At 35.6% G+C, this 12121-nt stretch overlaps 1 protein-coding gene across 20 annotated transcripts in view; it reads right to left on the reverse strand.

The window, feature by feature from the left end:
* STS (steroid sulfatase) overlaps positions 1–12121 on the reverse strand; it is a 114596-nt gene that overhangs the window by 93157 nt on the left and 9318 nt on the right. For 10 of the 20 annotated variants that reach the window (XR_007888384.1, XR_007888385.1, XM_051608202.1 and 7 more), the window contains 3 exons: positions 10986–11084; positions 10211–10393; positions 4359–4486 (listed from right to left, as the gene is read on the reverse strand). The exons of 1 other annotated variant lie outside the window; for it this stretch is intronic. Coding sequence is in view for 13 of the 19 variants with exons in the window: in XM_051608202.1 (XP_051464162.1) it covers positions 4359–4486; positions 10211–10240 (158 nt within the window). In the remaining 6 variants the exon portion in view is untranslated. Of the gene's footprint in view, positions 1–4210; positions 4487–7216; positions 7276–7722; positions 7816–9789; positions 9967–10049; positions 10160–10210; positions 10394–10985; positions 11085–12121 lie in introns of those variants that run through there. 9 more of the 20 variants (XM_051608204.1, XM_051608201.1, XM_051608191.1 and 6 more) reach the window with 8 other exon arrangements.

The raw sequence follows: 12121 nt of genomic DNA on the forward strand, positions 1-12121 counted from the left end.
GAAATGGAAGTGTTACTTTATGTGCAAAAAAGTGAGAAAGAACTTTGTTTCTTAACATTATTTTACCATTCTCACACAACATTGGTTAACTTATTCCTCGCTTCCATTTAAAGGGACAGTGCTCAAAAATGTCACTAGGCATGCTCAGACAGTAGGGGGAATTTTTGTTAGTGGGGGTCCCTCTAGCCTATGAGTGGGTATTTCAGTATGCTAATAGCTCATTAGTATATTCATAGTGAGTAAATACAGTGAGTCTGATTAGTCAGTGCTTTCTACCCAGTGATTAAGACTGTAACCAAGATAAGCAGTGGGGAGTGCTCCTTTCCATCCCTTTTATCTGTCTTGTAGGTGTCTTGCAGGCCTGTTTCAAGGCAGGGCTGCTGACTGCTGCGGACGTGATTTTCTCTAATTGGAATCTGTTTTGCTGTTGCACTGTTACGTAAGGTCTATTTTTATTTTGTGTGTCTCTTGTTCTCTTTTATGTGCTTTACCCCCAAATGTGATTTTTCCCCAAAATTTTATTTATTTCAATTAATAACTGACATCAAACAGACTAGACATCAAGGGAGACAGATTCATAAAACAGTGAGGTATGGTGGATAGAAGTATCTCTAGTGAAGCTGAAGTAGTCAGAACTAGAGGAGCATGCACTGACTTAAAAAAAAGAGCAAGAAGGGAAGTTTGAGACCTAGCAGGAAATAGAATTGCAGGTTGAAATGAGAAGAAATGTTAGAGGATTTAAGAAACTGGAAAGGGTAGTATGACAGAGGATAGGAAAACAAAATGAGGAAAAATGGTGAGGGAACTTGGGAGTGTCCATGAAAAAAGAGCTCAGGACTTATGACTAAGGCAGATGAAGAGAACTGATTGGAAAGAGCCTGGACAGATAAGACTTGTGACTGACACAAGTGAGAAGAGATCAAAATAGTGGGGAACAACCAACACAGACTGGGACTTCTAATTCCCAACTTTCATTATTGCCATTCTGTCAGAAAGTACAGGTGCAAAGAGGGTTTTAACTCTTGTAGTGCTTGTTCACACAGATAAAACACTAACAGGTATATTAGCTGGTTTTTACTGTTTATCATGTGCTTTATAACTCATCGACCTCAGTTTGATGACAACAGCTCTGGCTGAGATTTCAGCTGGCAACATCTAAAGGTCTCAGGCTTATAACTGCAGTAACAGATCCTTACCTGGTTTACACCATGGGAAGCAACCTACGTCATTTTAGACACAGAAAATGCTTACACAGACTTTAAGACTAAAACACTAAATGCAGCTCTGCCTGGCGGGATGCATCTAATCAACCCTTCATCAGCTTGTTGTATTAATGAAGCTGAGTAGCATCTGCCCCAGTGCAGAACACATTGCAAGACAACACAATGACCCCATAGGACAGGAACTAGCTGCTGCTGGATCTTGCGTTCCCACTCCACTTCTCAGACTGCAAGGGTTTCAAGGCCCATGGTAGCAGGGTTGTTGAAAATAGTGATATACATTTTGGTGACATTCTATGAAGAGTTGCATGAATGCTTGTGGAGCTGCACATTTAATTCATAGAGTCACTGAATGATCTCAGTTTTGCTGTAGGCTTCAGGTTGTCTGAATAAAACCTAGAAGTATATACTCCTGTCATTAATAAAACAGTAATTTTAAAGCTACAAAGCTAGCTAATTTTGCAGGTCTTACAATCAGTAATTCCAAGGTTTAATTCAACTAGTAAAACAAAACATCCTGTGTTTTAATTAGAAGGTATGGAGCAATGGAGAGTAGTCTTTCTGAAAACTTGTGAGGTCTTTAGCTACTAATGGACGGAGCAAATTAATTGTCCTTTTACAGAGCAAAGTTTCTGTTTGAAACCAGTGTAGGAGCTGAATTTATATGAATTTTAAAGTGATTTTAAGTCTGTGCAGAGACATCATCAGGAAAATCACCTATTTACCAAAATACCTAAGAAAATTAATCACCTTGGTCAAACTTTAAAATCTTCTGCCATCTATGTTACACAGCCTCAATATAATATTTAAAACAAATCTACACAGCAATGTAGTGCCTAGTATCAACTGGACCATTGCCATTTGCAAAGTGGCTGAAAATCTTACTGTCTGGATCTATTGCTGTAGTTAGCCTCACTTAGTACTTCCATTTCTCATTTTGCAAATTAAAAAAAAAAAGTGAAAGATGTATCTGATACAATTTTGCCGGACACTTTTTCACTCTGAAGCGGTATTTGTAGACACTCACTCATTGGGCTATTTGCCTCCACCTGATATCAAGTCCCTGAAGTGAAATCAACAAGGAAACAGGAAAAAAAAAATCCAAACAACTCTTGATTTCTCTGGTGTACTCTCTTTGCTGCAGACTTTAATGCATTTTGAAGGTATGAGCTTGAAAAGGAAGAAGAATTGGATGGATTAAATTGAGTGGAATGGACAACAGCAAAGAAAAACAGGAGTAAAAAGGGAAGGATGTGAGAAGGATAAAGCTCTGAGAATGCTGAGGTTCATTTGTGTCACACCAGAGTTTTTAATGGTGAGAAGACAGACATGTGCAGACCTAACATGAAAATGATTACATAAATTAGATGAAGCTTCCAACTAACCTAGTATTTAATCTCCAACAGCAGCCAATCCAAATACTTAAGGAAAGAATGTAGGAAACTTGGCAAGTACATTCTTCTACTGGTGCATCCCTCTAGCTTTTGGCAGTCAGTGCTTAGGGTATTTTGGACAGGAGAGTACTCAATAGCTCCCTGTGGATCCTTTTACTCTCATTAATTTGTTACAGTTCATTTTGATCCAATTAACTTTTGGTGGTTTGGGTATTTTTTGCATTGAACCAAATTTTTTTATTATTATTTTTTTTTTACTTTCACAACATCCTTTAAGATGTTTCTGAAGTAGACTTCATCTTTGAAGGCTTATCTTTTAGATTCAGGTAACAACATTTTTCTTTAATTGCTTTTAGGACACATCAGAGCAATTTTTAATCCATGGTTCACTTTCACTGTAATGTAATAGGACTAATAGTACCTTCTTGCTTCCTAAGATGGCTGCTAAGTTGAATAGATTTAAGAAGTGTTTAATTTCCTACAACAAGAGCCATATAGGAAATTGGATTTCATACATGCTATTTCAAACTATAATATTTTCATCATTGTATATGAACCTGTATACGTGCATGCATACACAGATATGCTGATATATTCACATCTCCACATGTATGTGGGTGCATATCCACATATATCCTGCTCTTTCTACATATTTTCAAATTACATTTCTGGGATTCTAATATGTATTTTCTATTTGTATGAAAAGTTTTGGCTTTCTGCATATGGCAGATCATATAGTAGCAGAAGAGTTATCTTTCACCCTCCTTGCCCCCAGATAATTGGCTCAAGATACAACTATTTTTTTTCCTTATCCTGATTACTACAGACACATGCATCTCCTACAATCCAGATTATATAAAACTCTTAAACTCTTCAAACTACTGTTTTAATGTAACAGAACCACTTGAGAAAATACTTAATATACTATTAATATACTTTATCCTTGAATGTAGAGTATTTTCTGATGAAATAAGCAACATTTAAAGGCATTCACCTTATTAAAAAATGCTGTGCTATCCTTAAGCAATATGTAAAAAACCAAAACCAACAACAACAAATCAACTCCCAATTTTACCTCACTTAACTGAACAACAGAACTCAAAAATGTCCTTAAGAGTCACAAAAATTACACTGTAAGCAAACTAGATGATAACCCTGCCCTTCCAAAGATTCTGCAAAGATAAAATTCCACAGCTTCACAAGAAACAAAAACGTAAGTTTTAAAATTTTAACAAGTGGTGAAGTAATACTATATACTATTAATTTTCTGATAGTAACTTAAGATTTGTTCATATATTTAAATTAATTCCTCTCTTATAAGTCAGTTATACTTGTTTCATCTTTTATGTCATATGACTGTGAAAACAGAAATAAAACCATAGTTTTGGCCTAATGGTAATTCATTTAGACAAACATTACTTTGCATTTGCAACAAGCCAAGACCTTGCAAAAAATCAGTTACAGCATCCTAACTGATTACTGGTAACTCAATCTCAGTAATATAATTGCTTATAGTATTTATTTTTATAGCGTAAACTCATTATTAATGCTGATTTTTCAATATTTTATTACTTCTCCTACTCCCTTGTAAGATACCTTCTTAGAATCCTCTCCAGCCCTCAGAGCCAGACGTGGTCCTCCTATTTCCTCAGGTCCAGGCACATTTGGTGTGCTCATTAGTTGTTGGGTTTCTTGTGTTTTTTTTCCAGAAAAGCCTAAGTGACACAGCAATCTTCCACCTTACCTACTGGTTAGGCACTTCAGATTCAATTCCAGATTAAGATGAGTTGTTTTCCAGGTTGGAACTGATTTGCATTCAGTCCTCCCACAGTGTGGTCGAAGAGAGCTGGGTCTGTAAAGTGATGCCCGTGTCTGTAAAAATGCCGAAATGTTTTTCTGAAAAGTGCTGTTAAATTTCAACATGCATCTTCAGGTAACTACATAAATGAAAATCTGTATTTAATTTATTAAAAGTTGCCTCATTGTAAGACAGAAATTTTACTTAAGAATAGCTGAGACAAACATTGGAACAAATAATTATGTTCTTGGTCAAGTGTGATTAATTACTGGGTCTGAATCAAATAAAGATGAAGCCACTCAGCCTCCATGAGATACAAGTTCAATTTAGGTAACTTTTTAAAATAGTCTTTCAAGAATTTGTTAGTTTCATCTCGACTAAACTATAGAACTTAATAGCAGCATTTATAAATAACAGACATTATTTTTGGCAGTAAACTATAGCCTGAATGGAAAATAAGATATTTTGTGATATAATGCATTAATTTTATTTGTAATAAAACCCTTGTATAATTACAAACAAATATGAGAGCATATACTCTCTTCCATTATCACCGTTTCACTGTATTCCTTCTGTTAGACTTCTGAATATGGGCTCTGGTCAGCAATATAATAGAATCAGAATATAAGACAGGTAGTTATCCTAGTCACCAGTTACGAGGGAGAAAAATTGACGTGAAATGGCCACTCAATTTTTCTTTGCTACATGAAGCTAGCAAGTAGCACATCAATAAAATAATCTAATATGTTATACTATTACCAAAAGGCTGTTTCATTTGAAGAAAAGAGAGGCTGCATTTGCATTAATTTGTTTTCAAAGTGTGGAATTATTATTTTTTAAACAGCACTATTTGTATTTATACTTACAATATGATAACACCCATGGGCTCTCAGTACCCAGATATACAATATACAAAAACTGAGAAAAGCCTGCATTTGGCCATTATTAATTTTACCCTTGTAGAAGCGAAATGCCTAAATGGCTCATATTGACTAGGCACTCACGGTGCAAACCAGTCTATCTGACCTTATTAATCTTAAAGTTATGCATTTAGTCTGAGCTAATTATCTAGGCTTCCTAATTAATAGGAAGAGACAGGGACCTTAAGAGGATGATTCATCTCTTAAGATTGGTCTAAAGAAATGCTGGAAATGATGATCTTTTCCTGCAGACTAGAAAGAGAATCTAAACACCTATTGTAGACTAAATGTATGCAAAAGGAATAAAGTAAAATGAACTAAATCCACCTTGATAACGGGTTGCCCATGTGCACTCAGCACCAAATATGAAAAAAACAACTTTGTGTAATAAACGTTCAGGATATAGTCAGGATATAATCACAAGTCTGATCAGACAAATTTTATCTCTGACAGAATAGAAATTACATTCCCACTTTTACTAAAGCCAGATGATATTTCCAATAAGTTGTTGTCAGAGGTGACCAACCAAGAGACTGCAGGCCCAGCCTGATTGTGGTTCACAGCATGTTCCCTGCTGCCCTCTCATCTAAGAGCTACATACGCACAAAGCAAACAAAACAGCCTCTGACTGGCCAGTCATTATTAGTTCCTGTTACTTTCTTTCGTGAGGTCCTTGTCACAGAGGAAAAAACACTTCAGCTCCTAACATATGACAGGAACAAGTCTGTTACAGTGCATGAGCACTGTCCAGCAATTCACATGGACAGTGTACATTTTGGTCATGTCACTGGAATTTGCCTAGTCACATGCTCAAGTATCACACATGTTCCCCTGACCTCCATCACAGCATGGGCACAGGGACAGTGATGCACCCACTTGTCCTGTCTCATAAGGGGCAGAAGAGAGAGTAATTGTTTACTTTTCATATGATACAGACATACTCAGATCACTTAATAGAGAAAGGGGTATTGCAAGCAGCCCTTGTTTGTTCCCACGGAGCTGTTCGATCTGTTTCATTGTAGAAACTAAGAATGGCTGTATTAGAAGGTACATAAATTATTTGAGAGGAAATTATTGTATTATGTATGTCCAATCTTTGTGTTCTTTCCAAGAAACACTATTAGAAAGAACAAGTAATAGAAAAAGCACTGGAGTATAAGGAAAAAAAATGCCTCCCAGCTAAGATGGACATAGTAAAGACTATCTGCCAAGCTGGTGGCACCTTGGGGAAATGTTTAAGAAAGGGCAAAAAACATTGGGGGGGGAGGAATACAGAGAGAAGAGTGGTAGGGGACAGAGAAGGAGGGAATAAGGCCACAGTAATAGGAGGTGCTCCACACTGGAGCAGGTACACGCCCAAAGGGACTGCAGTGCATGGAGGGTCCACAGCAGAGGAAAGGAAGAAAGTGAGCAAGAAGGAGTGTCAGAGAGAAACGGCTGAGCACTGACTTTGTCCTCCTGAGTACCCATTGTCTCACTGCAGGGATTGGGTGCAACCTGCAGCAGAAACAGCAGGAAGAGATGTCTGGAGTGAAGGTGTGAAGACTAGGAAAGTGGAGGAGGGGGAATCTGAAGTCGAGCCAGGGAAAGTGGGAGGAAAGGTGTTTTTCCTGCATGTTTAAATGTTTGTCCTTTTTTGTTGTTTACCAACACTCCAAACAGTAATAAAATATTTAAATTAAGTTAAATTACCCAGGTTGTCTTTATTTCAACCCATGAATCTTGTCACTCCTGTTCCTCCTGCTTTCTCCCCCAACTCACTGGGGAGGGAAGGAAGTAGGAGAGCAGCTGTGTGGGTGTTTGGCTATAAACCAGGGCCAACCCATTGCACTTCAAATGAAAAGGGATGAATGGATCCAATAGCAAATTACTTTCATTGATTACCATTAGCTGAACGTTCCTGTGCTGCGATCCAGTCTATCCAGATTCTAATTGTGAGCCTTCTACCAGAGATAGAAATGGAAAAGCTTTTTAAGTGAAAAATAATTCAATTTGAGATCAGCTGACTTATGCTGTTGCTGGTCTAAGCAGGAGACAGAAAATAATAGCTTCTCCTTCCTCTTAATTTGCACAAGCAAGAGAGATTTGAAATAAATTATTTTAGCTGCTTATTGAAGACCAAATTCCTTCTCTATAGTTTCTAAAACAGAAGAAAATGTTTTTGTTACTTCTGTCATACAACTAATATTCAGGGAATGGTATGTCCTCATTCTGCAAATAGTCATGGACTTATATAATGAAAGATTGGAATTGTTTTAACAAAATTATTTCTCTTGGAGAAACAAAAATTAATTTAGTTTTAAATGTCACAAATGAAAAAATAAATTGTTCTCTTTTACTTTTACACCTAGAAAAACAACCAGTTTAGCATTTACAAGGTGAAGACATACCACTTTTGTTGTTCTTTTGGTCATGGTGATATTTTCACTGTTATTTTGATCAGGGCTAAAAGATTACTCCCCAGATCTCTGATTTTTTAATGCCTAATACAAAATTAGAAAAAAAGAGAATTATGCATTCATAATTTTAATTTTGTTCCAATTAACATGGTCGGAAAAAAGCTTCATAAATATAAATATATATTTATATAGATAAAATATATAAATATTTATAAAAATAAATATACAAAAATATATAAAAATATATAAAAATTTATATAAATATAAAATAACCAGCTCTAATGAAGAGATACTCCACTAGCATTATTCACTGTAAACACCACAAGTACAAAACAGCTTTAAAATCTATTACTGGAAAACAGGCATGGAAACAAAAGACATGGATCATGAAATTAGGAGGTCTTACCAACCAGAAATATATTTACCCTGGAAAGAACACTTGTACAATTAATAAAAGAAGGATTATGAGCTGCACAGTGGTTATATAGCTGACTGTAAACTACATATATCAGAATCTGCTGAAAAAATGTGCTAGCCAAAGGGCAAAGACATTTACGAAATAAGGCATATAAATTAGCCAACTTTCTGTCCCAATTCCAAACATTTAATAATTTATGAATTTCAGTAAGCATACAAAGGAATAGCTGACTTACCTCCCCATAAAGAAATAAAAAATATAAAACTGTGAATATACTTAGCATAGCAAAATACATGAGGGACAGTATTTAAATATCATAGAATTAGGTAACAATTAGAATGAAAGTCTTAAAAAACAGCAAAGAATTCAAAGACTAAAAATATCTGCCTCTAATACAAAAAGAGACTAAGTGGGTCTGACAGAAAGAAAGCATCTTGAACAAACCCAGCAATTTAAGTCACAAGGTATCCAGGTTCCTTCTGTCCTATGTAAGTAAAAAAACACCTGCTCTTTCTCTCCCCTTCTCTCTCCCTTCCCTTTCTTTTATCTAGTTCATTCTTTCTTTTTCCTAGGGACTTGTAAATTCTTGCTGTTAAACCAGAACATTATCCCTTCACACACAGGAGCTAAAAGGCAAAATATCAACACAACAAAATGAATGAAACATGATTAGCTCAAGTCTATAGTAATTCACTTCATTTTCACCTTATTTTGTATGACATTTCAAGAGCATAAATAAATGCCAAAAAGGCATTTTTTTTCCATTTTCTTGCTCACATTTTCTTGTCACACACCAGTACTCACTTCCTTTTAGCATTTGAACAGTTTCTCAATAATAGCTCCAGAAGTCTCATTATCTTTCTGGCCTAGACTGGAGCATGCTGCAAGTATGTTTGAAATTAATATGGCTTTCCAGTCATATCAGAATGTCTTTAAATAGTATTTTAGAAGAGGCCATTTTTCTTCTTCATGTGTCTTTAGGTACCACACAACATTGTTTTTAATGAATGGATTCTGTTCATCAGTGAAAAACAGATCACTCTGTCCAACACACATTTTTTCAGGACTCATACTTCACTGCTTTTATTAGAAAACCACTACAACTGGCAACACATCCAGTTGCTTTTATAACTTACAGGAACTGGAGACATGATGCTTCTTACATAGCTAAGAGTAACTTTTGTAAATTATTTGTCTTTCTAGTTCACTGACTTTGACTTCTACTTAAATAGATTTTTTAACACTGAGGATTCCTGTAGAAAGCATGTTCACATACAACCATACAGCCACCGATCTGGCTAGTTTAAGACAACGTCAGAGTAAAACAGGTCTGTCTATGCTCTGTGCCCTAAGGTTTCCCCATGAGTATGGCTGATCAACTTATTCTTTAGCATGGTAGTAAAGAGATGAAGCTATTTTTTGACCATACCCTTTAATTGAAAACTTTTGTCCAAGATGTGAAAAATCCAAGTTCACTATCATTGTGAACTTGGAGCAGTTCAAACTTTTATGTTCACAGTCCAGAGTGCCACAGCTGCGATTCTTGTTGAGCACTTAATATACCATCTCAACCAGGTACTGCTATTGTCGCTGCCACTCTACCATTACTACTATTAATGCTGCTGCATTTCTCTGCTTACCTCCTCCATGACTTCTCTCCCCACAATATATGCTCCTCCACCAGTAAGCAGTATACAATGTTCTTTATCGGTGACTGTGGCTCTCCTGATATTAAAGTAACCTCAGCTTCCAGTCTGACAGGGATTTAACACTTACACACACGTTTGCACGTACTAAAAAACCATGTAGAGAGAACCCTAAGGGCAAAACCAAAATGCATGTTTATGAGAGAACAGGCTGCATGGAATCCTTGTTATTGAGTCATTACAAAACTGCATACCAAGCAATATTTGTGGTCAGATTCTGCTCAACACTTGTTTTGGTTAAATAGGCTCCTCCTCTTTCATCTTGCTTCTTGTCTCAGTGTGGTCGTTCAAATGCAGCCTTTCTGTATAAGCCTGGCAGATACAACCTATTCAGAAGCGATGATTTTTTCCTTACCTTTTCTCTTTCTCTGTTATTCCTTGCCATCCTATCTCAGAGATTCCTCTTATAGGTGCTGTCCCCTCTGTAGTTCTGTTTACCCCTAGTTTTCAGGTTGGATGTGTATGAGGTAACAAAGGAAGATACTAGATTTGTTTAATATCACTTTAAAATTTACAGTTAAGTGTAGCAGACTTCCACCTTTAAATAAAACAGATTTTGTCAGATTACACACACTGCATACAAACCAGAATAACTCCAAAACTACAAATCTTATTTTAGAACATACCCCTCTCCAAAACTATTAAAAAATTTATTTGTGTTTGATTCTTGAAACAGAGTCTTGATCACATTTAACAAACATATATAACATTACTGTTTAAACAATCAGAAGTCACATCCTACTTTTTGTTCAAAATGTTCCACCATTCAAATAAAACTTAAACACTTGGCTTTTTACCCTGTTGCAGGCAGTGAGTTATGTTCTACTTCATTACAACACCTAAAATTAAGTCAATTTTGTTACAAAATAATTAGCCACTAGAGTTGATAATATCTTACTGACAAGAGTAGAAAATACAGAATTTTTTTCACCTCATATAAAATACATTGTATTAAGTTAATGAGGAAAAGAAAACACTGTACACTTTAAAAATTCCAATTGCTAATTTCCTGTTATGAAGAAATTTGCTTGGAGCTGTGGAAGAATATGAACCCCAACTACACATGACCTCTAGGTTTACAATGAAAGTATATATAAATGACAGACTTTGGGGCAGGAAGGGCATTTTACCTTGCTGCACGGAACTGTTTCATTTTCTGCCTCTAGCTTTCAAGCAAGATGGTTGCGCACTTATTATCGGTAAAAGGGTACAAAGTTCAACCACATGAACTGAAACAGAAAGTTGGAGAGGAAGAAAGAAGGAAACTGTATTAAACCACCTTTTTAAGCACTCCAATTCACAAGGAAACTTGTGAGAGAAAGATGCATGTGACTAACAATGCCAATGAAACTTATCAGAATCCAAGTCTTACATTCCAAATATAAAATCTGATTTTTCTTCTAAGCAAAATATTGAAGCTAATGATGACTGGGAGAAATCCAGCTGAACCAATGTTTTTAAACAGCTGTCTAAATTAAAAGCTTAAATTACATTTTTCTGTGGTTCAAGAAATCAGAGGTTTTCTGCTGCATTTTTCCTCTCTCTAGATTAATATAACACTGTACTGTAATAACCTTAAAACCATTTTAAGCTGCCAATCATTTCTCTGTCTCATATACAAATAGGTAATTCTACCTCAAACCTTTCAAAAACTCTAAACTTACTGTCTTGCAGTTGCTGAAAACATTAATAAGTAAAAACAGACAAAAAAATCCTTGTCAACCTCCCTAAAATAGATAACAAGCTAGCTTTAAATGTCTTTGGTTAATAATATTTTAGATAAATCATATTTAGAAGGTACTGGGAAAAAAATCCTTCATATACACATAAGAAGCAGTACAAAAGATACATGAGACGCAATAGCCAGCAGCAAAACACAAAAATATCTGTACTTCACCAAGTTTCTTATGTATATACACTGCAACTCTTCAGAGATGTGTAATAAAGGAATTTTATTGAAAAAAATTACTAAGCAATATTTATTAAAAAACCTGTAATCATGTAAATGAGAAGAAAGTAGTGACAAAACAAGGGTATGTGTGTCAAAATACAGACAGATGGAATGAAGAGTTATCTATGCCATATAATGTGTCCATTCAAGGCATTTCATATGGAAAACAAAAAAGAAAAGCAGAGTAAGAAGATATACTCATTCTAACTATAAAAGTGTGCAAAAAATTATGGCTTGTTAATGAGTAAAAAAACCCACAAAGCATCCTCCCCCTCTCCTATACAAATCTGAGCACTGAATGAAGATGTAACTGAG

The sequence above is a fragment of the Apus apus genome, chromosome 1, assembly GCF_020740795.1.
Source record: "Apus apus isolate bApuApu2 chromosome 1, bApuApu2.pri.cur, whole genome shotgun sequence".
Classification (NCBI taxonomy): Eukaryota; Metazoa; Chordata; class Aves; order Apodiformes; family Apodidae; genus Apus; species Apus apus.